Source organism: Dendrobates tinctorius, unplaced genomic scaffold (genome assembly GCF_039654945.1).
Source record: "Dendrobates tinctorius isolate UK_male_01 unplaced genomic scaffold, ASM3965494v1 ptg000070l, whole genome shotgun sequence".
Classification (NCBI taxonomy): domain Eukaryota; kingdom Metazoa; phylum Chordata; class Amphibia; order Anura; family Dendrobatidae; genus Dendrobates; species Dendrobates tinctorius.
The window spans coordinates 32,586,843-32,612,505 of record NW_027361738.1 but is presented as its reverse complement, the minus strand read 5'-3'; the positions used below and the strand labels follow the sequence as shown (position 1 = coordinate 32,612,505).

Below are 25,663 nucleotides of genomic sequence, written 5' to 3'. Positions count from 1 at the left end.
CCAAAAATAGGAAAAAAGGTATATGGTTAGAGGCATAAATTAAATGGAACCTGTAACCTCCCAACTTTGAAAAATTAAAAAGAGGGACACTTACAAAATTTATTTTACACTAAACTAGTGCCCTAACCTCCCGCCTCCCATTATACGTGCCCACACAGAAAAATTGCACCTCCTGAGGCCCTTCAGTGTTCCCACACAGTATGGTACACCTTTTATGGCCACCAGTATGATGAATCTAGGATGTATGGTGTCTCTAGGACACAGATAAAATACAATGTCCCTTCTGCCGCATGTGTATCGTGCACAGCAGTGCACTCACGGTTACTGTCAGGATCCTTTCAGATTCTGCCACTCCAGCTCCGCATTTCCGAGCTCCACAAACATCTCAGAGTCACAGTTATTTTCCAACAGATTAACTTTACTATTCAGCAAGGCATTCATCACACTGGTAGCACAGGTTAAACACAGAGACATCTTCTTATCTTTACCTGTCGTCCGGGCAGCCTCTATCCTCTCTAGCAGCTCTGTCTCCCTTCTCCTGGCAATTCTTGCCGTATCTTTGGACAAGCCATGTCCCATCTGTGCCTCCAGTGTCACCAGCTTCCTGGCATCCCCTCTTCCGGTTCCAATAGGGAAAGGTGCCGGGAACGCCATCTCAGCTTCTCCTGCCCCAGTCGTAGACCTTCATAAGTCACATGCTTAGTGACAGGACATCCACCTGTGTGCAATCTAAGTGTCACATGTCTGTCAGTATATACACTTTACATTTTCTGAAAGGTCACAGAGGCTGCAACGCCGTTAAGCAAGAGGTTCCACTAACCAAACGCCATGAAGACCAAGGTTGGTGAGAAGTACAAGTCAGGGTTGGGTTAAAAAGATATCCCAATCTCTGATGATCCTCCGGAGCACCATCAAATCCATTATCATCAAATGGAAAGAACATGATACCACAACAAACCTGCCAAGAGAGGGCCGCCCACCAAAACACTCAGAGCAGACAAGGAAGGCATGAAGGCAGAGAGGCAGCACACAGATTGAAGGTAACCCTGAAGAGCTGCAAAGTTCCCAAGCAGAGACTGGAGTATCTGTCCATGTGACCACATTAAGCTGTACACTCAGTAGAGGTGGCCTTTATGGAAGAGTGAACAGAAAAAAACCTTTACTTACACACAAAAATTGTAAGGTTCGGTTTGAGTTTGCCAAAAGACATGTGGGAGACTACCCAAATGTATGGAGGAAGGTACTGTGGTCAGATGAGACCAAAATTAAACTTTTTGGCCGCCAAGGTTAACTGTTATGAACGGGTAGCCGAGGAGGAAATAAAAAACAACAAAAGCTAAGTCTCAGAAAACCAAAGAGGTTGGTAACTATGCAGACTGCAGACCCCTGATCCTAACACGCAACTAGCAGCAGTCGTGGAGCGTTCCTACGGTGGTCCTAGACGCCTCGTCACAACCGGAGAACCTAAATAAGCCTAAAGCAGGAAAAGGGGAAAACTAACTGCCCCAGAGCAGACCCCAAAGGAGAGACAGCCCCCCACATGTAATGACGGTGAAAAAAGATGAAAACACAAACAAAGGCAGGAAAATAGGCTGAGCAAGCGATGAGGCCAGACTAACTAGAAAGGACAGGAAAGGAAAGATACTGTCTGCAGTCTGCCAAAAAACCCTACAAAATGTCCAACACAACTGATAGCAAAATTAACCCTGAAGTCACTAGACTTCTCCCACTATATCAGCACTCTGAAATATTCTGAGACAGAGCAAAAAGAGGCCAATCTAATAAGGGACAAAAAAAAGCAAATTGGCAAATAAGAGTGGAAATTCAGCACAGCCCAGCCGGGCTGGCTGACCACACAAAAAACTGAAAAGACCAACAAGAGCAATTGTGAACATTAGCAAAAAACAAACTTATCTTTAGAAGACTGGAACAGAGCTGAGTCCTAGACCTGAGAAACAGACTGAATCACCAGCAACAGGATAGGGCGTCGGCTGTCTTATATCCAGTCTGATACTCCAGAGATCCAATCACTATCTTCCTCACCAGGTGGCAGATCACTACCACTCAAACCAACCTCACCACCTCCCGTCACCACCAGAGGGAGAACGGAAGGGGAACTCTCAACTGGTGGAGCAGAAAATAAGCTCATAACAGTTAACACTATGTTTGGTGCCAAACCAACACAACTCATCACCCCAAGAACACCATCCCCACAGTGAAACATGGTGGTGATAGCATCATGCTGTGGGGATGTTTTTTGGCAGTAGGGACACAAAAAATGATCCAAGTCGAGGGGAGGAAGGATGATGCAAAATGCAGAGATATTCTTGAGCATAAGCTGTTTCATTCTGTCAGTGATTAGTGACGGGGACGGAGGTTTACCTTCCAACAAGACAATGACCCAAAGCAGACTGCTAAAACACTTGAGTGGTTCAAGGGGAATTGTGTAAATGTTTTGGAGTGGCCTAATCAAAGCCCAGACCTTAATCCAATTGAGACTTTGTGGTCAGACTTGAAGTTTGCTGTTCACCAGAGGAAACCATCTAAGGCTGGTTTCACATTAGCGCTTTTTAAGCGCACGCACGGCCGGGGGTAGCTCCGCCCCCGAGCCGGCTCTCTGCCCGGCGTGCCCGCCCCTTGCTTGTAGCGCCGCCTCCTAGCGGACAGCGGCGCCTGCGATCGGCGCACCCTATCTTTAGCATAGGGTGCGCAGATCGTGCGCAGGCCGTGCGCTAGTTGCGCTTTGACCTGCGCTGCGTACTTTTGACGGTGCGCCGTGCGCGCCAAAATCCGAAAAGTTCGATTTTGGCGTGCACGGCGCACCGTCAAAAGTGCGCAGCGCAGGTCAAAGCGCAACTAGCGCACGGCCTGCGCACGATCTGCGCACCCTATGCTAAAGATAGGGTGCGCCGATCGCAGGCGCCGCTGTCCGCTAGGAGGCGGCGCTACAAGCAAGGGGCGGGCACGCCGGGCAGAGAGCCGGCTCGAGGGCGGAGCTACCCCCGGCCGTGCATGTGCTTAAAAAGCGCTAATGTGAAACCAGCCTAACTTGAAGGAGCTGGAACAGTTTTGCCTTGAGGAATGGACAAAAATACCAGTGGCTAGATGTGGAAAGCTCATAGAGACTTATCCTAAGCTATAATTGCCGCAAAAAGAGGCTCTATATAGTACTGACTTTAGGGGGTGAATAGTTATGCACACTGAAGTATTCAATTATTTTGTCCTATTTGTTATTTTTGTCACAATAAAAAGAAAACCAAATGTTCACAGTTGTAGGCATGTTCTTTACATGAACTGATGCAAAGCCTTAAAAAATTCCAGGTTGTGAGGTAGAAAAACATGAAAAATGAAAAAGGGGGGGGTGAATACTCTCGTAAGCCATAGAATCTACAAATTGTGAGTTATTTTGAAGAAAGTCTGCATGTCCAAATGTCAGGACAATGGGCTTAATTCATTGTGGGAGCATAAGCTCTGCCATAATCATAAGGAGGACCACTTCATCATTAAAGGGATTGTCCATGGGGAGAAATGAAAAAAAGATACACACCCATTGCAAAGGTGCCGCTGTTTCGCACTTGGAACCCTTCTGAGCCGACTTCTTCCGCTAGGACAGAATATGACGGCTGTTCAGCGGTCACTGATTGGGTGCAGCACTCATGCGATGCGCTTGCTGGATGTTGATGCGGCACTGTTGTGAGAAGTGAATATCCTTCATTTTTCCTTCCCCCCCACCCTGGAGAAAAAATTTGCAAGTGCAGGACAACCCCTTTAACTAATGCTCTTCATTGACTCTGTCTCTTTAATAGTATAATCATGTAGTTTTTGAAGTGTTATTTCTCCAGATATGACAGTTTTAGTAATATTCCCCATAAAATAACAACTCTGCAGCACCTTTTCTTAGAACTTTGCATTGCGCTGCTCCTCTGTTAGTCCTCCTGGAAATTTAAGGCCACATGCAGACATGGAGTATTTGGTGAGTTTTTTCCGCCTCATTATTTGTAAACCAAAATCAGTATTGGAGCAATCAGAGGAAAAGAATAATAGAAACACGTCACCACTTCTGCATTTCTCCTGGTTTTTGCTTACAGATATTGAGGCAGAAAACTCATCAAATACTCAACGTGTGAACGTGGCCTAAGAGTATTTTCCCAAGTGAGCGTGCCCATTTCCCTGGTGAATGAGGTCGGACCTTATATGGAGAGATGCAGTCCAATCAGTTGATTCATTTAAACTTTTCCAGGAGGTATAACAGAGGGAAGGCATAATGCAGAGATCTAACCAAAGATGAATTATATTTTCAAAGAGAATGCAAACGTCCTGACTTTTAGGGCAGATGTCAGTGTTTAAAGTACTAAAGTGAATTCTAAATCTAATCAGTCTGGTTTTCTCTAGAACTGCAAGAGGAAAGTGAAAAGATGTTGCCCGCAGCACTGGATTATCATGGTGATGTACAGACTGTGTCTCAAGCCTGTCAAGATTTTTTTTTTGTCATGTTATGCTTTATTAGCATTTCACAAGAAATGAAAACATGTGAGAACATAACAGAGGATCTGAGATTGTTATACAGCAGTAATACATCATGACGCAGTATCTGGCTACGAGAAATCTGTGAATCCAAAAACAATGTAGGGCTATGTTCACACGTTGCTTTTTTGCTACAGCCAAAATCTGATCTCTTGGTAGTAAAAAAAAAAAAAAAAAAAGCAGGTTTCGCTGCTTTTTTTTAAGAATGAACAATACAAGGTGTTAGGTCAGCAATGCAAGACCTATGTGAAACTACAAAACATTTCTGGGAAAAAAAGCACAATTTGATCAAATTATTTAGTGGAAAAGGGTTTTTTTATGCCTGAAATAATAGCGACTATTCTGAACAATAAAATTCATGAAATAATTCATAATTGCAAATCTAACAACAGCGGGGAGATGAATTGGTCGAGAATAGTTTACCTAACACATTCGCAGAGCATTGATTTGGTCGGGCATTGTTTACTTTCCTAATATCCCTAATTTAATTAAAGTGAACCTGTCACCAGGTTTGTCCCATATAAGATAAGGCCAATACCTGTAATCCTTGATATATAGCATTCTAATATGCTGTATATAAGCCCCCATCTGGCCTGTAAAGTAAGAAAGAGACTTTTATTATAATCACCTATGGGTTGTCCCGTCTGATAGGCGTCATGGGTCTTGATCTGGAGCTTCCTCTCTTCTTGCAATTGCTGTCCTCCTTCTCTTTGTGTGGATGACGCGTCCTACGTCATCCACACAGTGTCCAGCATCATGCTGCCGAGCAGGCGTGCTTCTGTGCCCTGCCAAGGACAGAGTAAAGTCCTACAGTGGGCATGCGCAGGCGCTTTTTGGCCTTTTCCTGCACATGCGCACTGCAGTACTTGGCTCTGCTCTCAACATGGCAGAGAGGAATACACCTGCACGATGCCGGGACACTGTGTGGATGACGTAGGACGCGTCATCCACACGAAACAGAGAAGGAGGACGGCGATCACAAAGAGAGGAGGCGCCGGATCAAGACCCAAGACACCCATTGGACGGGACCAATCAACGCCAGTGATGCCCATTGGACCCCCGCAGGTGAGTATAATAAAAGGTGTTTTTCTTGTCTTGCAGGCCGGTTTGGGGGCATGTATATCAGGGCTTACAGGTGCCGGCCTTACTTTACATGGGAAAACCTGGTGACAGATTCCCTTTAAACTGTACTAATGCTAACAGTTCAGGTGAGGAGGCCAAGACATTTTGGTATAAACTTGGTAAAATCACATCCTGCTATACCTGTTTGTTTGTTTTTTTAACTAAAAAAGCTGCAAAAACCGATGGCAAAGTTTTTGCTGCACTTTTTCTGCTTTTTTGCACTTATTCATTGCTTTCTATGGGTGAAAAAACGCTGAAAGAAGTGACATGCTCCAGTTTTCAAAAACGTAGCAGTTTTCCAATTCAGTGAGAAACGTGTGCATGAGATTTCTGAAAGCTCAGCTTTCGCTGCTACTGTTAAAACGAGCTTTAAATTTGCATTAAAAAATGCAGCAAAAACATTTGTGAACAAAGCCTAAAAGTATTATCGAAGTGATTATTATAATCTTGGTAACAGAACGACAAACTTTATGAAAGTTTACAGTTTTCTCTTTTACCAGAAGAGGGCAGTATGGCTACAGTAATCTGTAATTGAGAGAAAGTCGCTCCCTTCCTCTACCTTTAGCGTTTGCTCACACCGGAGGATAAAAAAAATCGTATTGCACTCGGACCAATGTTATTCAGTCAGACAGTGCAGATCTGCGTGCTTTTTCTCAGCTGTATTCAGCATGCTGAGATTTCACTCCGAAATCGGACAGTGCAAGAAAAAAAAAATCTCATGCTGTATGGACCATCAGTGGTTTTTACGGATACATTACAATTCTGTAATACAGGAAACTGCAAATGGTCCTGTAAAAGATTAATAGTCGCTGAGTGAAAAAACGGATTGTATATGGACTGCACACGGATGACAAGTGAGAAAAAAGGGGACCACTCTCCTGGATGAGAATGGGACCAATTTTTTTAATGCGCATATGTGAGCAAACCCTTAGGCTGGGACCACAACACCTGTCATACCACCAATGTTCACTAGGTGTCGCTGCTACACTGCAGCTCCCTACAAGTCGTATTGTGACTCTAAGGCTATGTGCACATGTACCGGAACTCTCGCGGAAATTACCGCGAGAATTCCGGAATTCCATTCCGCGGGAAAATCGCATTTTAAATTCCCGCGATTTTCCCGCGGAAAAACTAGCGTTTTGCAAGCGTAATTAGCTTGCAGAATGCTAGCGTTTTCCAAGCGATCTGTAGCATCGCTTGGAGAACTGATTGACAGGTTGTCACACTCATCAAACATAGTGTTTGACGAGTGTGACCAACTTTTTACTACTGAGACCGCCTATGCGGCATCAGTAGTAAAAGATAGAATGTAAAAAAAAATTAAAAATGGTGTTATTCTTACCTTCCGGCGTCCTGCGCAGCCGTTCCCAGTAATCCTTTGCGAAAATGCCCGCGATGGCATCCGTTCTCGCGGGATCGCGACGACGTCGCGCGAATGACCGCGAGACTTCGCGATCCCGCGAGAACGGACGTCATCGCGGGCATTTTCGCAAAGGATTACTGGGAACGGGAGCGGGGAGAGAGGCGGGAATACTGCGCGGGACGCCGGAAGGTAATAATAACAATATTTTTTATTTTAAATTCTATTTTTTACAGGGATATGGTACCCAGAGCCCGGAGGACAGTCTCCTCTCCTCCGGACCGTGGGTACCATCGGCAATTGTTCTGCTTACTTTCCGCATGGTGTGCACAGCCACATGCGGGAAGTAAGCGGAACAATGCATTCCTATGGGTGCGGGATCGCCGCGATTCCGCAAAGTAATGAGCATGCTGCGGTTTTTACCGCGAAGCGATTCCGCCGCGGTAAAAACCGCAGCATTAGCACAGCATTGCGGAATCCCATAGGAATGCATGGGATGCTTATTTTTCGCGTTTTCGCGGCAAAATCACGTGGTTAAAACCGCCGCGGAAACGCAAAAAAAAACGCCACGTGTGAACTCAGCCTAAGGCCGAAGTCACACTAGCGAGGAATACGGACGAGTGCTATGTGAGAAAACATCGCATAGCATTCGGACCGCAGTTAATCTATGGGGAAGTTCCCATCACCTTTTTTTTTCTCTGCCGTATTATACGTGCGAGAGAAATTGCAGCATGCTGCGATTGCACGCATATATCGGCCAAGACTCGCCAATGTAAATCTATGGGTGTGACAAAACAAAATCGCATACCACACGGTCCATCTGTGTGACTTGCGAGAAATACACGCCTTTGTCCTTTGAAAAGCTGGCAATTCATGTGCACTGTACAGTAAAATCACACTGACAGGTTATAAAAGAATATATATATATATTTATATTCCAGAGAGAGAGATAGAAGAATAGCCAGGAATTAATTTGTCGGCTTCTGTAAAATCACTGCAGGAGCCGACAGGTTAGGAGAGATGGTTTACATAAAGTAAATCCATACAGAATGGGTAGATATATACAGTACATGTCTGTGACAAATACAATTACCATGGTGTGTGTGTGCAAAATTATGGACAAGTATTTAATGAATAAAAGATTATTTTATGGAAAAAAATTGTGTGGGGTCCCCTATAATTAATAGCCAGCAATGACTATGCAGACAGCTGAAGGCTGATGTTAATAGCCTAAGAAGGGGCCATGGATAGTGGCCCCCCATGACCAAAAACATCAGCTCTCTGCTGCCCCAGAAAAGGCGCATCTCTAAGATGCACCAATTCTGGCACATAGCCTTTCTCTTCCCACTGGTCTGTAGGGGTGGCATATGGGGTAATAGTTGGGGAGTTGATGTCACCTTTCAGGTGATGTCACCTGTCAAGCCCCGAGGCTAGTAATGGAGAGCGTCAATAAGACGCTCCTATTACTAACCCTATAGTTAAATTGTAAAGAAAACACAGACACCCATTAAAAAATCCTTTGTTTGAAATAAAAACACAGATTCCTTTATTATTCTTCCTTAAACCATACTTACAAACACACCTAATTCATGTGAATCCCTCGTTCTCCTGTAATAAATATAAAACAAAAAAGCAACAATATACCATACCTGTCCATCATTGTGTCCCACGCCGTAATCCATATCTGGGTGATATACATTTTTCAACCTGGACGGTGCTAAGATGCGACCGTCCCGGCTGAAAAACCACTGGTGAATGAGGAGATGTTGCCAGCGCAGCCTCAGTGACTAGCGCTGAACTCTGAAGCGTGGGAAAATGCCAGTTCATTTTCCCACGCTCCAGAGTTCAGCATGGCTGCGAGAACAGCTTCAGTGAATAGCGGTGATGTCACTGATGCTGCGGTCCCTCATAGCCTGACCCGCGCTGAACTCTGGATACTAGATGCGAGGAAATCGCATCATCGCATTGCAAATGGATTACATACAGATCACCATACGGAGAACACTCCTGTGATTCTCGTCCGAGAAGATCGGACCGATTTTTCATACGCAAGTGTTACTCTGGCCTAAGGGTGCTGTGACAGTGACAAATAAGCTGCAAAAAGTCCAGCCTTGTCTGATTTTTTGCAATGTTTTTATTGCAGTCGCAGTACCCTTGGGGTCTCAATGCGACCACAGTCATTTGTGTTGTGCTACAGTGTAGCAACGACACTTTGCAAACCTTGGTCGCATGACTGGTGTCATGATCAGAGCTGACATGTGGCGTTACTCGTAGAGTATGTTCTCATTGAGTTTTGATCTGTATTTTTCTAGCTGAAAAATCTATGCCATGAAACTCACTTAAAATAAAGTAGAGCATTTTTTTCAAGCATAAAATTCTTTAGGATATGACGATGTTCACACTAAGTTTTTTTTTCTTTAAGCGAGTTATCTCCAAATTCAACACATTTGAAGCGGCTTCAAATATTGTTCCCATTCATTTTAATTTAAAAAAATCCAGTTTTCTATTCATACGACGCCATTGAGCATTTTTCTCTTACAAAGCTTTAAAAGCAAAACTTCAGAAAAAAAGTCATTTCTTTGAGATGAATTTCTCAGGAAATCTGCTCCAAATTATAAAAATATAACACACATTCCTGAAGTAGATTCCTTTCATAAGACATGTAGCAGTTTTTCACTAAAAAAAAAAAAACACTTTCTGAAAGTATTTTCTCATTGAAGTGAATAGGAAACTGATTCTAAGAGTACTTGAAATGGTTCTGATGTGAGTTTTGGAGCAGAACCATGTAAAAAATGTGTGAACATACCTTACATTTTCATCTCCTAATTACTGATCTGTTTTTGGAGGGATTTTATTTATTCATGAAGCCCAGATTTATCCAGGGGACATCACTATACAATTACTACATGTATAGCGGTAGACTGGCCTAACTTTATTTTTTACACATGGGGGGAATTCATCAAGACTGGCATTTTATATGGTTAGGCCAGGATCACACATGCGAGAAACACGGCCGAGTCTCGCATGTTAATACCCGGCACTGCTGCTGGCACTCGGATCGGAGCGTGCGGCACTCGGCCGTGTTTCTCGCATGTGTGATCCCGGCCTTAGTTTTGATCCGAGGTCTACTAGAGTAAGGCCTCATTCAGACGTCCGTTTTTCAGTTTGTTTTATATCTGAGATTTTCTCGGAAAGACCATTTAACCATTATAGCCTATAGGGCTGTTCACATGTCCGTGTATTTTTTGTGGATTGAGTGTCTCTAAAAAAAATCCAGAGACTTGTCCATTTTTAAACACAAGTCATGGATCAAAATCACCCATACAAGTCATACATACATGGATGGCATCAGTGTACAGTCCATAATTAAAGGGGTTGCCACTTGCCCCGACTCAGACAACCACGACTCAATCAGCATCTTTGCCCCCAATAAAATAAATAACACCTATACTCACTTCCAGTGGCGTCGGTACTGGATCTCCCAGGGATCACATCACAATATTATGTCACGCAATCACTGTGGCCAATCAGCGCTGGTTTCACTCTCCCCACCTTTGGACAAATCAAGACATCTGGAGGAAGTGAGAGGGTAGCCGCAGCTTCGACTTTTCCTCCAGAAGTCAATTATGTCTGTAGGAGAGGAGAGTGATTGGCCGCAGGGCTCACGTGACATCATAATGTGATGAGATCCCGTCCCAACACTGCTGAAACGCGCCGACACCGGAGGTGAGTATAGGTGTTATTATATTACTGTGGGGAAACATGGGCATTGAGATATTTTTTAAGTGACTGATGTAAGTGGTAATAAAAACCTGAAAATATCTAAATGTTGGCAAATTTTCTTTTTCTGATATCTTGCCTTTTGCATATAGGATTTCTGGGGGAAAAAAGAGAATGTTCTACCTTCTGGATTAAAATCTTCTTTATTAAAGTATTTTAAAAGTTCATATAAAAACAGGTTGGTGGATAGAAAACAGACGGCTACGTGTTTTAAACACTATTCAGCATTCTTTGTGTACGGGAAAGTTTTCCTAGCAATCCTAAATATCCAGACTCACCAATGGGAACAGGACATTACAGACACATGATAAGAATGACTGATTAAAAACACAGTTATGACTAATACAAAAAATGAAGAAGAAAGGAAAGCACGTAATGCATAAACATGTAGGATATATCAATAATTATATATAATTTCTCTACATAAATTGAGGTCATCTGGAAATCTGGAACCAAGATTACAAAACAAAAGAGTCACTGATGACTGAATGAAATGTTTAGCAGCAGAAGACACACTGCGATTAGAACTGCATGCATTGGTAAGGTCATTAAGGTGTTCATTGCGGACCTTCATTTTGCGATCGGTGAAAACAACGTAACGTTGGTGCATATTATCCATAAACTACATTTTCAGGATTGCAATTTATGTTCTGTTTGATGTTATAATTTCAAGAATTCTTAGCATTAGCAAATGGAGTAGTTTTGCATCGATTGTCCTCGCATTTATAAAAACCTTTATAGTCGAGGCATGTTTTCAGTTTTGTCAGAAATATTGCTAAAAAGAACTAGGGGAAATGATGTTACCCAAAGATGCTGCCTTTATAGCTACTACATGACATCCACTGTGTAACTAAGCAGCTAAAATATTGTCCTCATATAAAACAGGCAAATATTTATTAATAATGCGTTTGATGGAAGAGAACTGGGAAAGACAAAACTGGTTTCAAACGGTAAGATGTCGTTTTAGAGTGATGAGATCTATCATCAGTGGCGTAACAATAGAGACTGATGAGCCCCCCCATCCTGACATACAAGTCTCTCATCTTGGTATATGTCCCCTTCCTGGGCTCCATCCTGGTATATATATATATCCCCCATCCTGGTATATGTCCCTTGTCCTGGGCTCCATCCTGGTATATATACCCATCCTAGTATATGTCCCTTATCCTGGGCTCCATCCTGGTATGTGTATATACATATATCCCTCATCCTGGTTTATTTTCCTTATCATGGGCTCCATCCCGATATATATCCCTCATCCTGGTATATGTCCCTTATCCTGATGTATATATATCCCCCATCCTGGTATATGTCCCTTGTCCTGGGCTCCATCCTGGTATGTATACACTGCTCAAAAAATAAAGGGAACACTAAGATACCACATCGTAGATATCACTGAATGAAATATCGCAGCTGTAAATCTTTATTCATTACATAGTGGCATGCGTTGAGAAGAAAAAAACATAAAAATGATCAATGTAAATCAAAATTAATATCCCATGTAGGTCTGTATTTGGAAGGATACTCAAAACAAAATCAAAGTGGAAAACCAAATTACAGGCTGATCCAACTTCAGTGGAAATGCCTCAAGACAAGCAAATGATGCTCAGTAGTGTGTGTGGCCTCCACGTGCCTGTATGACCTCCCTACAACGCCTGGGCATGCTCCTGATGAGGCGGCGGATGGTCTCCCGAGGGATCTCCTCCCTGGACTAAAGCAACCACCAACTCCTGGACAGTCTGTGGTGCAACGTGACGTTAGAGGATGGAGTGAGACATGATGTCCCAGATGTGCTCAATCAGATTCAGGTCTGAGGAACAGGCAGGCTAGTCCATAGCTTCAATGTCTTCATCTTGCAGGAACTGCTGACACACTCCAGCCACATGAGGTCTGGCATTGTCCTGCATTAGGAGGAATCCGGGGCCAACCACACCAGCATATGATCTCACAAGGGGTCTGAGGATCTCATCTCGGTACCTAATGGCAGTCAGGCTACCTCTGGCGAGCACATGGAGGGCTGTGCGGCCCTCCAAAGAATTGCCACCCCACACCATTACTGACCCACTGCCAAACCGGTGATGCTGAAGGATGTTGCAGGCAGCAGATTGCTCTCCACGGCATCTCCAGACTCTGTCACGTCTGTCACATGTGCTCAGTGTGTTAGGAATGGCGGAACGCACTAAATAAAAATAAATAATAAAGTGCGTTCGCCGCTTGGGGTCCACCGTGCAGTAGGTGTTACACCGCTGCTAGGTAATGACAGATGAGCAATATGGCAGTATATCGCACACGGGTTGAGCGTCACCCGGTGCGCTAAGCAATCTCTGTTTGCTCACAGAGATGCCAACAGAGGTAAATACAAAGGCTGAGCCTGTTAGTGTCACAGGTCTCAGGTAAGTGCACACATGGTATCTGGTCACAGGAGCGAGACCCAAAGCAGAGGAACTGCGTCCGTCTAGACCTACCATGCGTGCGGCGTCGCTACTGCGGACGCCAAAGAGGGCTGCAACTGCAGCGCGGTGTAGGACACTGCCGCTAGTCGACAAAGCAAGGAAGCAAGCGCAATGTTGGACGCTAGCACTATGGATGATGCAGTAGTGGCTTGAGGCTTGCCACGCGCTGGCTCTAAGCTAAGTCGCTGTACACATTCGTAATATCAGAGGGAGGGGATCTTAATGAGTCAGTCACCAGAATCATACATCCATCATCATTCGCACAGTAGCAACTAGAGACTATACTAGCACATGGCCGAACAGTCATGCGCGCTTTTTATAGCCGGGACCTTCCAGAAGCTTCCAGATCTCTGAGATGGACCAATGAGATCGGGAGCAGGACCTGGGCACATGACTCCCGATCTCCAATGGGAGATCGTCTCGTGAGCATGCCCAGTAGGAGAACAGAGGGACTTAGTCTCTGGAACGATCTGCAGCAAAGCAATCTCCTCTGTGGTAGATAGACAGCAGGAGACCGCAGAATGTGAGGCTCTGGATTCCTGCAGGGCCGATGCAGAAACCCGATGCCTAACACAGTGTGAACCTGCTTTCATCTGTGAAGAGCACAGAGCGCCAGTGGCGAATTTGCCAATCCTGGGGTTCTGTGGCAAATGCCAAGCGTCCTGCACGGTATTGGGCTGTGAGCACAACCCCCATCTGTGGACGTTGGGCCCTCAGTCCATCCTCATGGAGTCAGTTTCTAACCGTTTGTGCAGACACATGCACATTTGTGGCCTGCTCGAGGTCATTTTGCAGGGCTCTGGCAGTGCTTCTTCTGTTCCTCCTTGCATAAAGGCTGAGGTAGTGGTCCTCCTGCTGGGTTGTTGCCCTCCTAGGGTCCCCTCCACATCTCCTGATGTACTGACCTGTCTCCTGGTAGTGCCTCCAGCCTCTGGACACTACGCTGACAGACACAGCAAACCTTCTTGCCACAGCTTGCATTGATGTGCCATACTGGATGAACTGCACTCCCTGAGCCACTTGTGTGGGTTGTAGAGTCTGCCTCGTGCTACCACGAGTGTGAAAGCACAACCAACATTCAAAAATGACCAAAACATCAGTCAGAAAGCATTGGTACTGAGATGTGGTCTGTGGTCCCCACCTGCAGAACCACTCCTTTATTGAGGGTGTCTTGATAATTGCGAATAATTTCCATCTATTGTCTATTCCATTTGCATAACAGCATGTGAAATTGATTGTCAGTCAGTGTTGCTTCCTAAGTGGACAGTTTGATGTCGCAGAAGTTTGATTTACTTGGAGTTAATTCTGTTGTTTAAGTGTTCGCTTTATTTTTTTGAGCAGTGTATATATATATATATATATATATATATATATATATATACACATATAGCCCCCATCCTGGTATATGTCTCTTATCCTGGACTCCATCCTGGTGTATATATATCCCCCATCCTGGTATATATCCCTTATGGTGGGCTCCATCCTGGTGTATATCTCCCCATCCTGTTATATGTCCCTTATCCTGGTGTATATCTCCCCATCCTGGTATATGTTCCTTATCCTGGGCTCCATCCTGGTATATATCCCCCATCGGGTATATGCCCCTTTTCCTTTTCTCCAATATTGACAGTGTAATTTTTTAACATTTTATTTAGATGTAATTATAATTCTCATTATTCTGTAAGATGTTTTCTTAATATTTCCTTAGAGGGATTTTCCACCCTTGGGCAACCTTTCGGCAATCAGTGCATCTTGCCAAATATTAATAGTGAGTAATATATACTTTTAGATTTGGCTTTGCTCGATGGTGTGAGCAGTCTTCACATTTTAATGTTCTACTGAGTGGATGAAAGTTTGCCATCGGATTACAAATCCATTTATTGGGTCCCATCAATAAAATGATTAAAGGAGTACTTAGTGTCTGTAGTGATTGCGCCTGGTAATGACGTTCAGTGTTATATTATTAAAAGGGACTAAGATGCATTGAGCTGCAATACTAGTCGCAGCCACTACACAATGAGGCGCTGCTGCACCTGGTAAGCAATGAAGAGCCCATAAGGGCCTTTTCACTCTGAATTTTTTATCATATTCAGAGGTCCTGTTGGGCTTTTGTCCGAACCCACCGCAAACCAGGATTCGGGTGTATGCGTCAAGGGGCCATTGACCATAATGGTGCAAACAGTCACCGTGTGCTCTGTCGTGCATCATTTTTGGGCGTATATGCCTCTTAGAGGCGGACACTCAGGTCTAGTAGACTGCGTCTGGGTGTCCGCCTCCAGTAAGTGTACACGCCTGAAAATGATGCACGACAGAGCACATGGTAACTCTGTCGGCAACATTATGTCCAAAGCCCAGATTACAGAGGGTTGGGATGCCATGGCAGGACCACTGAACGGGGTGAAGAATGTGGTGTAAAAGGACCCTAATTCTCACTGTAGCATTTCAACCCCTTTAAGCAGCGGGTTGTTGGAGGTACCAATTGTTGGCCCAACCAATCTGATACTGATGCCCTACTCTAAGAATAGGTTAATTAATATAAAACTCCTGGAAAACCCATTGAAATTTTCATATGTTAAATAAAAAGTTACAGTATTGTGATAGAAAATGTAATTAGTATGTTTTTTTTATAACATTTTTTATTAAATTACAAAAAAAATACAAAGAGGAAAAAAGTGTTTATGAGAAGCCTCTACAAAAGTGACCGCCACTGACTCCTCCAAGTTGTGCTCTCTGGAAGTGGAGGTAAAAATACCTCATCCTGCAGATAGCTATATCTGTAGTTTCCTGACCTCATGAGTATGTGGTTTTCATTCTCTCCTTTGATTGCTCGGCTTAGAGGTAACACTGGTGACAACTAATAAGTCCTGTTAACATGGCTGCAAAAATGGGAGGTAGAACTGTATGTAAATGTCAGTGTCTGTGTAAGGAAAACAAAAACATTGCTTTTCTGTAGCTCCAATTTCTGATATATATAGTCATATACTCTGGTTCGATAATATCCTTTGTCACCAAGTCCAAAGTGACCAGTTTTTGCTCTTTATTCCTGCTGCTCCCCTTTACTCTTTGAATCCGCCATGTGGTCCCTACGATATGGGCCTTGTTATTTAGTGCTATTGCTTATGGTGATTACAAGGGGGTGTGCCTCGCTGGATCCTCTGAGCATGTTTTTGGGCTGCTCAGCAATACTGTCCAGTGAGCCATAATTATTAGCACTGAAGAAAAAGGCGCACATCTCTGGAACTGTATACAAGATTAAAACACATAACTAAATATTTAGGGGAGCAATGACAATAAAATATGGATTTCTTCTTCACTGGGGTCCGGGTTTCATCCTCCTTACCTCGGCCATGTCTCTGAGCACTGATCACCTTGTACTTCTGTGTCTTGTTCAGTGGTGGTCGGGCTCAGTCTCCTCACCTCGGCCATGTCTCTGAGCACTGAACACCTTGTACTTCTGTGTCTTGTTCAGTGGTGGTCAGGTCTCAGCCTTCCTTACCTCAGCTATGTCTCTGAGCACTGAACACCTTGTACTTCTGTGTCTTGTTCTGTGGTGGTCGTTCTCAGCCTCCTCACTTCGGCCATGTCTCTGAGCACTGAACACCTTGTACTTCTGTGTCTTGTTCACTGGTGGTCAGGTCTCAGCCTTCCTTACCTCAGCCATGTCTCTGAGCACTGAACACCTTTTACTTCTGTGTCTTGTTCAGTGGTGGTCGTTCTCAGCCTCCTCACCTCGGCCATATCTCTGAGAACTGAACAACTTGTACTTCTGTGTCTTGTTCACTGGTGGTCGGGCTCAGCCTTCCTTACCTCAGCCATGTCTCTGAGCCCTGAACACCTTGTACTTCTGGGCCTCCAGGGAGGTTGAAGTTCTGGAATATGAGAGCACTGGAGGAAATTGGCTTTCTGGGGGCTTCACGTTTGATTCTTCTTCCTTGACCTGGAGATCTGGAGAACGGTATTCTGGAGAGTCCATTCTGAATTGAATGACGGTCGAGCATACATACATCCGTTCCAGTCTCTATGGGACTGCCAGAAATAGCCAAATGTGCCTGACGTTTGCTCCAATCAGACATCTTTAGTGCCCTACTCTTGTGTTTTTTCTTTAGTTTAGTGAATTGAGAAATAATTGTAAAATCAGTAATACTATTGGTGGAATATACTGCAGAAATACAGCACTGTTATGCCAAAATTGTTATATTTTGATGGTATGAGAAATAACATATTGCAGAAATCCCTCAAGTTACAAAGACTTTGACTATACAGCAGTGGTCCCAACCTGTCTTGGCTTAAGAGCAACATTCAGCTCTGAGAAATGCTCACGAGACACATCCAGAGCGACAGCCAAAACTCTCCTGCCGACATCACACCTTGTACTCCCCTCCCTTATAGGACGTATATATCTAGGGGTGACCACCTTGCCCCATTCAGTATTCTCGCGTCATGCACTCCCTCCACACTACACAACCAGCTTCAAACAACCCCCCCCCCCACTGGCGGTATCATCCTACATCCAGCTTAAAATATTACTCTATTATCCGCGCTGCCAGACGATGCGCATCCAGATCTTCTCCTCTGTGTTTGGTTACTCACAAAAGTCACCATCTGGAGACATCTCTTCATAGCTGTTTGCCAAACTTAGCACTACTGCTCCACGCTGGCTGACAGTCATGAGCCAAACATCATGGACTCGTGAGATACATGTGGCCCATGAGCCACAAGTTGGGGACCTCTGCTGTACAGCCATGATTACTAGCTGGGATCAATTTAGAATTAGAATCAAGATACCTCCTGCACCTTATACAGAAATTTTAAGACTTTTGATGTAATGAACCAATTTTTATGCGTAGAATTAGTTCAGGACAGGAGCATAGCTCACTATTTCTTTATGAGTAACAAACCGGGTACATTTCTGTTTATTGGGAAACAGTACACGCCGTACTTTAACCTGCTGGACAGTCTACAATCATTTTTTTTGTTCTTACAAAAATAAAACAGGTTGTGACATGATGAGGGCATCGGATGAAATACCAATATAACCTTTAAACCGGCAAACACAGGTGGACGGCAGAGCATGAAAGCTCAGGAACACGTGGTATTGGTGATATTTTGCCCTAGCATTCTGTACAACATTTTATTCCTTAGAGGCTAGTTGTACAGGACAGGTCAAGAACACCAAATATTAACCCTTCCACTTGGATATTCTTCAAGACACTAGAGGATCACTAAATTCTAGAAGAAGGCTTTCTCCACGTTGGGACGCCCAGCAAGTGGATTCAGTTTAGACTAGAGGCAAATACATTTTTTGGAAATTGAATGCTGAAAAAGACAAGGTCTGGTCCCACTGATAGTGGAGAACATCTAAAAAGAGTTTTTGCTCAGTGATATTTACGATACTCCTCGGGATTCAAAGTCTTCCCCAAAATGGTCATCCCATTGTTCTGCATGAAGGCTGTCATGGTATAGAATGTCTCCTGCCGGAATGATGGAATGTTACAAGTATCTCCGAGACTGGAGTCTGGGCTTCAAGCCAGCAATAAGTATCTCTCGCAACAGCCTAGGATCAGCCATGGAAGGGAATGCGGTGAAACGTATGTATTGTATACAGTGTATGTATAATATGGGAGATTATATACAACATTATAGACAAAATGTGACAGATTTATCATTATGTTTACCGACCTACAGATTGTTTTATCATGTTAAGATATTTCCAATTCCAGATTTATTTCCGCACTATACAATTATGAGTACTCCAACACTAAAGAAGCTTAAAGTGTGGTATTATACCATTAAGAAATAGGAATTATCTAGATACAAAAAGGTTTACTCCAGGACCATCTTTAGTTAAATGATTTAAATACTTTATTGTAACATGATTTAAAAGGGAAATTCAAGTATAGAACATAGCAGCAACCAATGGGCTCAGTGGTGCTGTGAAAGCATCTAGAACAGGGGGTGCACAACCTTTTTTTTCGTCCAAGAGCCACATTGTCATACTGAACCAATCCTAAAAATTAAAAGGTTTTATCTTCAGTGACATTTGTTGCAAGTACATAAAATAAATGTCTGATAGGTACAAATTCTACTTACAGGACTTTTATCTCTATCAATCTGCAGTCTAATCGTACATTCGTAGATTTTTGACGAGGATTCAGAAATATATTCTGCTCCTAAATCCACATTAACAAAAAATGTGTCAAATGCTCTTTGAATAAGTTTCTGACTGATTATAAATGGGGAAAATTCCCTTTAGTGCACACGATGCTGTTTTTTTTTCACATTATTTTGCACATCTTCCAGTAAAACCTGCAGGAATCTTATTCAAATACTATTTCAAGTATTTATTTAGCGTGGATTTGCAATAAAATCCTAGAAAAAATATAGGTCCTAAAGAGTAAGACATGATGCATGCACAAGGCTCTCTACAACAGGTCATGGGTTTTGTTCCTAATGTTTCACAATTACCAAAAACTACAGTGCAGGGAGTCACAGGTACTGCAGTGCGCAGGCGCAGGGAAAGGTCAGAGAGGTCCGGCGTCCGCGCACTGCAGTACTTTACTCTGCCCTCAACAGGGCAAATAGAGTACGCCTGCGCAGGAGCCGCAGCAGAAGTAAGGACGAGGGCGTCATCGCTAGAAGATGGGAGGCGCCGGACTGGGCCGCAGCACCCAACGGACCAGACTGCCCCTCCAGGTGAGTATAGTCTAAGGCTGTGTGCCCACAGTAGTGTTTTTGAAGCATTTTTAGGGGTCAAACCGCTTCAAAAACACTTAAAATAATCTTCCCATTCATTTTAATGCTTTTTGGCCTTTTTGTGCCAATGGATGCGTTTTTTACCGCTAAGGAAACGCTTAGCTGCTAAAAAGGCAATGTAGGGTCGGTGGGCCGAGCTGGGGGGGTGGTCCCTCTCTTACCGCACAGAGATGTAACAGAGACACGAATGAGGCAAATGTCGGGTACAACAGGTCCAAGTTTATTTTCTTGCCGTCCGCCTGACGGCCTCCGAAGTATACCGCACTTCGCTTCACTTCACTTATCGGCCCTCTGTTTTCAGGGCCGTTTCCCGCACACCGTACTTTACACCGGGGACGTACATATACGTACCGTCCCCTCTTCACCTGTTGACGCTCCTGTCAGATCCGTCACTGTGGCCGCCTTAGGCCCATAACCAACACTACTTTTACTGAACAGTCGTCTCTCTCAATACGGTATGCTTTACCTCGGTGCCTCATCTATACTGTGGTACTTTCCTGTCAGGACCACCCCCCTGACGTTCTCAGTCCCCCTGGTTTGGTTTTCCTCAGAGTGCACAAACTGTCGTAGTCCTCCTGTCACTTGAGCTCCCCCTGGGGACTGGACTTTCTGGAACCTTCCTTCAAATTTATTCCTTTCCCGGTTCCCGTAACTCCGCCCCCCATGACCAAAGGTTTCCTAAGCTGATGTCAAGTCCTTTGCTCACACTCGTCCCTGCCCTCTAATGGTCAACCCAAGGTACTGCACGTCCACTACACTTTCCTAGAAGGTTTCCCCACTGTAGTAACTGACACCTACCTAAACTGTGCAAACCTTCCTTCTCCACTCTGACAAGTCCGTCCGTCCGTCCGTCAAGTCACCTTCCCTACAGCAGCATGTTCAATAAATTTGCAGCTTAGTCCGCGTTTTAGGTACTTCCTATGGTCCAGAAGACGTGTGGAAAAAACGCTTAAAAAATGCACGTTTTTTGAGCAAAAAACGCTCGGAAAATGCGCAAAAAAAGCGTGGAAAAAAACATGCGTTTTCTGGGAAGGAGTCCGGTTTTGTGTCAGGTTTAAAACACTACTGTGGGCACATAGCCTAACTCGTTTTTCTTATCTTTCAGGTTACATCGGTGGCTGATCTACAGCATTAAAGAATACTGTAGATAAGCCCCTGATGGCGATGGCCGCAGCTCATAGGGCAAAAAAATAGGTGACAAGATCCCTTTAAGATAGGCAATCAATATCTGATCGATCAGGGTCCGACACTCGACACCCCTGCCGATCAGCTGCTATTGATGTTGGCAGCGCAAGCCGCTAGCTGGTAGTCCTCACTTTTGGAGCTGTCCGTCTTCTGATAATGGCCGAGGCTGGATACTACATATCCGCCTCCTATTCAAATCAATAGGTGGTGGATGTGCAGTACCCTGTGGCGGCCACTATCAGATGACAGCAAGCTCCAAAAGTGAGTACTTCCAGCACCGTTGCCAGCTGACCTGTGATCGTGGGGGTGCCGGGTGTCAGACCCCGACCGATCAGACATTAATGATCTATTCTGAGGATAGGTCATCAATGCTAGAGTAGTGGACAACCTTTTAAACATTAAGCAGATGTTAATATGCATGAGCCCCAACCATCACAAAATGCCAGGGAAATCAGTGCATACATATATTGAACCGAGATATTCAGCATAACCTGACTAGTGGAATTCCCCTTTAAAATATATCAATTCAGCATGATTGTGTCTTATGACTATAATTTTAGACATAACTGCATTGTGTCCTTTATAGATTTTTTTTTTGTTTAGATTTTCTTATATTCTGTTCTGTAGCTAGGCTAATATCATACTGAGCTAATCTGATCTCTAATACCTGCACAGCAGCAGCTCACATAAGGATGTGGTGCTGGAAGTCATTTCTATATAGAAGGCTGTGTGCAGGTGAGCACTGTCATCTAAACTAGGATCACAAAGAATAATGAATAAGCAGTTCATTTGAATATGTGAAGCAAGGCTTAAAGGGAATCTGTCAGCATGATTTCTCCACCCAAACTATTTACATGCACCTGTAGCTCTTTCAAAGACAAGTCCAGCAATATCTTTATATGACCGGTCCACTCCTCCGTTATTGAGAAATCTGCGTTTTAATTGATATCTACCCTACTAGGAGCCCATACATTCTAGCATCTACCCTACCAGGAACCCATACATTTAGCATCTACCCTACCAGGAGCCCATACATTTAGCATCTACCCTACCAGGAGCCCATACATTTAGCATCTACCCTACCAGGAGCCCATACATTTAGCATCTACCCTACCAGGAGCCCATACATTTAGTATCTACCCTACAAGGAGCCCATACATTCTAGCATCTCTCCTACTAGGAGCCCATACATTCTAGCATCTACTCTACCAGGAGCCCATACATTTAGCATCTACCCTATCAGAAACCCATACATTTAGCATCTACCCTTCCAGGAGCCCTTAAATTTAGCATCTACCCTACCAGGAACCCATACATTTAGCATCTACCCTACCAGGAACCCATACATTTAGCATCTACCCTACCAGGAGCCCATACATTTAGCATCTACCCTACCAGGAGCCCATACATTTAGCATCTACCCTACCAGGAACCCATACATTTAGCATCTACCCTACCAGGAACCCATACATTTAGCATCTACCCTACCAGGAACCCATACATTTAGCATCTACCCTACCAGGAACCCATACATTTAGCATCTACCCTACCAGGAACCCATACATTTAGCATCTACCCTACCAGGAACCCATACATTTAGCATCTACCCTACCAGGAACCCATACACTTAGCATCTACCCTTCCAGGAGCCCTTAAATTTAGCATCTACCCTACCACGAGCCCATACATTCTACAACTCGAACGTGCAGACACTGGTAAAATTGAGAGGTCGTGCAGAGGTCGGTTCTGTGGTTCGGGACATCACTTTTTCCAGCCCTTTGGTTGTTCCAGTCCATGGGCCGCATATAGCCCTTGGACAACACATTTCCCCATGTGAACTGTGTGCTCAGTACTTTCAATTTATTATTATCTATACTGTACTTTACAAAGCTCATAATAGTATTCTCAATTGCTGGACAAATATTAGGTTGTCATTTATAGCAATATAATTAAATAGATTGGTAGAGACTGTAACAAAAATAAAGAAGAAGAAATAAAGAGAGCTGCCAACAGTGAACTCCAGGAAGAGGAAGTACGCTAATATCAAAGTTCGCTGTAATCCAAATAATAAAGAACAATGCTGGCTTCACCAGTACAAATAACATGGCCAGAGAATAATTTATGTGTAAATCCTAGAAACCAAAGACTGATAAGGCAAAATCCAAATGTTATTTTTTTGTTACACTGGAATTTTTGAACAGCTCAGATGACCTCTGTAACTCCATGACCTACAAATATTGCATTACATATGATAATATTACAATATTGATGATAAAAAGGGAACTTCTTTGAATGTCTTTGAGTTAGAGAAAACATGTTTACATATTGTAAGTTAGCGGTTACCATTAGTTATTAGAATTGCACTACATTTCTGTCACTAAATTTCATTCTTTCATAAATTCTTTCAGTCCCCTGATGCGCAGTTTCCAATCTGATCCATTTTTGTCCCACCTAGTAATATAGGCTGAATGTGAAGTCTGTGCGTATCAATGATGCTGCTTTCTTTATTAGCTCACCTATCAGCACAGCTTCTATCCTGAACCTATTTACTTTTTATGTACCCATTATCCGTAGCATGTTTTCTCCACCCTCCCTAAGTCTGTGGATACTTTCTCACTTCTCCACTGTGTGGAAATATATGTGCAACCTTCTAGTCCTCCCAGCTGTTATCTCTAACAAATATTTTGCAAATGCTTAGTATTCTAAATATTCTACTATATTGTATATACAATTTGTAGGCAAATCGTTGTTTTTCAACATTTCCAGGCTACAAACAAGTCCTGTCCTGTATAGTGAGATCCTACAATCCTCATGCAATCATGCAGACTCTCCATAACTCCTTTAGATTTGAATAGGAAGATGTTAAGGGGCTGGCAGAACGCACCAAATAATAAAGATGAAATAATATATAAGGTGTGTTCGCAGCCCAGGGCCCACCGTGCAGAGGTGACCAACTGCTGCTAATCAATGAGGGAAAGGCGTGTAAGAGTAAAGCCGAACACTGGTGTGTAACCACTGAGCCTGGGCTAACAGACACGTGCGCCGTTACTTTACGTAACACGTGCCTGCCGGTGAACAACCGCAACCTGTTAACGTCACAGGTCACGGGGTGTGAACCACTGCTGCAATGTGTGCACTATCCGCCCTGACGGACGCCACTAACCAGCCTAATAACCGGACTGGAAAGCGCTACTAAAGCGCACGGCATAACTAGCGGACGCTGCGATATCAGTGGCCAAGGAGGCCTATACTGGCCGACGCCCTAGGCGCTAGCAGTGGATGTGGAGCGACACTGCAGCGCTATGCAGTGTAGAGCTAACGTACTGACTAATCCCTCACCCTAACACATACGTAATATCCAAGGAGGGGGGAATTATAATGCGTCAGTCACCAGGCTCATTCATCCATCATCACACATACACTAAATGCATTAGCCTCAGAGTTTTATCATAGTGCATGGCGGGGCGGCCATGCGCGCCTTTTATAACCGTGCCCTTCCGGGACCTTCCTGATTCTCCAGATGGACCAATCGGAACTGGAGAAGGACCTGAGTATGTGACTCCCGATCCCCAATGGGAGATCGTCTCCTGAGCATGCTCAGTGGAGCGAAGGGAGAACTTAGACTCTGGAGTCTTTTGCTGCTGGACAGGCTGCATTGCCATAACTGGACCAGAGGTGGCAGCAGGAGCAACAGAACCCATGATGCTGGTGTGGGCAGAACGCCGGGATCGTGGCGTCTGCTGAGCAGGCTCCACTGTGGCTGGAAGGGAATGGGAGACCGCATGGCTCAGGCTCAGGATTCCCGCTGTGCAGCGCCCGGAACCTGACGCCTAACAGAAGATCAGAGTATATGTTTAACCATAATTAACTCTTCATTCAGCCTAACCTCTCCTTGGAGAGAAAGATTAGGGATTTTTGGTTCTCCTTACACATGGTGGTACTGTGGTACTCCTACTTATTAGACTTTTATGTAAAATTCATTTAAACATTTACATTGGATTGCATCTTTCTTTATTTCAAGGAATGCCACTATACGATCCAGTTTAATTGTCGGGTACAAGGGAGCCAATGTGAAGAGACAATGTTTCCGAATCACTGATTTTAATTGCTTCTGTTAATGTTTCTTTAAACAATTGCACCAAAACATGATCAGTTGAAGAACACAGCGAGCTATTAGTAAAAGTTCATTGAGATGGTGGGAGGCTGAGAACACTTATTTCTTATACAGGTACAGGCTAGCGAGTTAAGTGTAAAATCATTAAAGCGCATTCTACTCTGAGACCATAAAGTGAGTCGGTTCCCAGACGTGCTCAGGATCTAATTCAACAGACCATCAATTTTTAATCCTTGGTTTTGGTTAAAGTATTTTCTCCTTCCTGTCATTATGGGTATACATCGATGCAACGCGCTCTGTAGGTGATGCGCTTCTAATGAGAATGGAGGACTAAATGTATCCTCATATTAGTATGTCAGTGATTAGGCTTTC

The 25,663-nt window shown here is 43.9% G+C and overlaps 1 protein-coding gene across 2 annotated transcripts in view; it reads left to right on the top strand.

Annotated features, from left to right (window-relative positions):
* PRKAG2 (protein kinase AMP-activated non-catalytic subunit gamma 2) overlaps positions 1 to 25,663 on the top strand; it is a 357,046-nt gene that overhangs the window by 165,311 nt on the left and 166,072 nt on the right. The window contains exon 1 of one of the 2 annotated variants that reach the window (XM_073581559.1): positions 18,685 to 18,827. The exons of the other annotated variant lie outside the window; for it this stretch is intronic. Within the exon in view, the coding sequence (XP_073437660.1) occupies positions 18,704 to 18,827 (124 nt within the window). The 5' untranslated portion in view covers positions 18,685 to 18,703. Of the gene's footprint in view, positions 1 to 18,684; positions 18,828 to 25,663 lie in introns of those variants that run through there. 2 annotated transcript variants of the gene reach the window in all.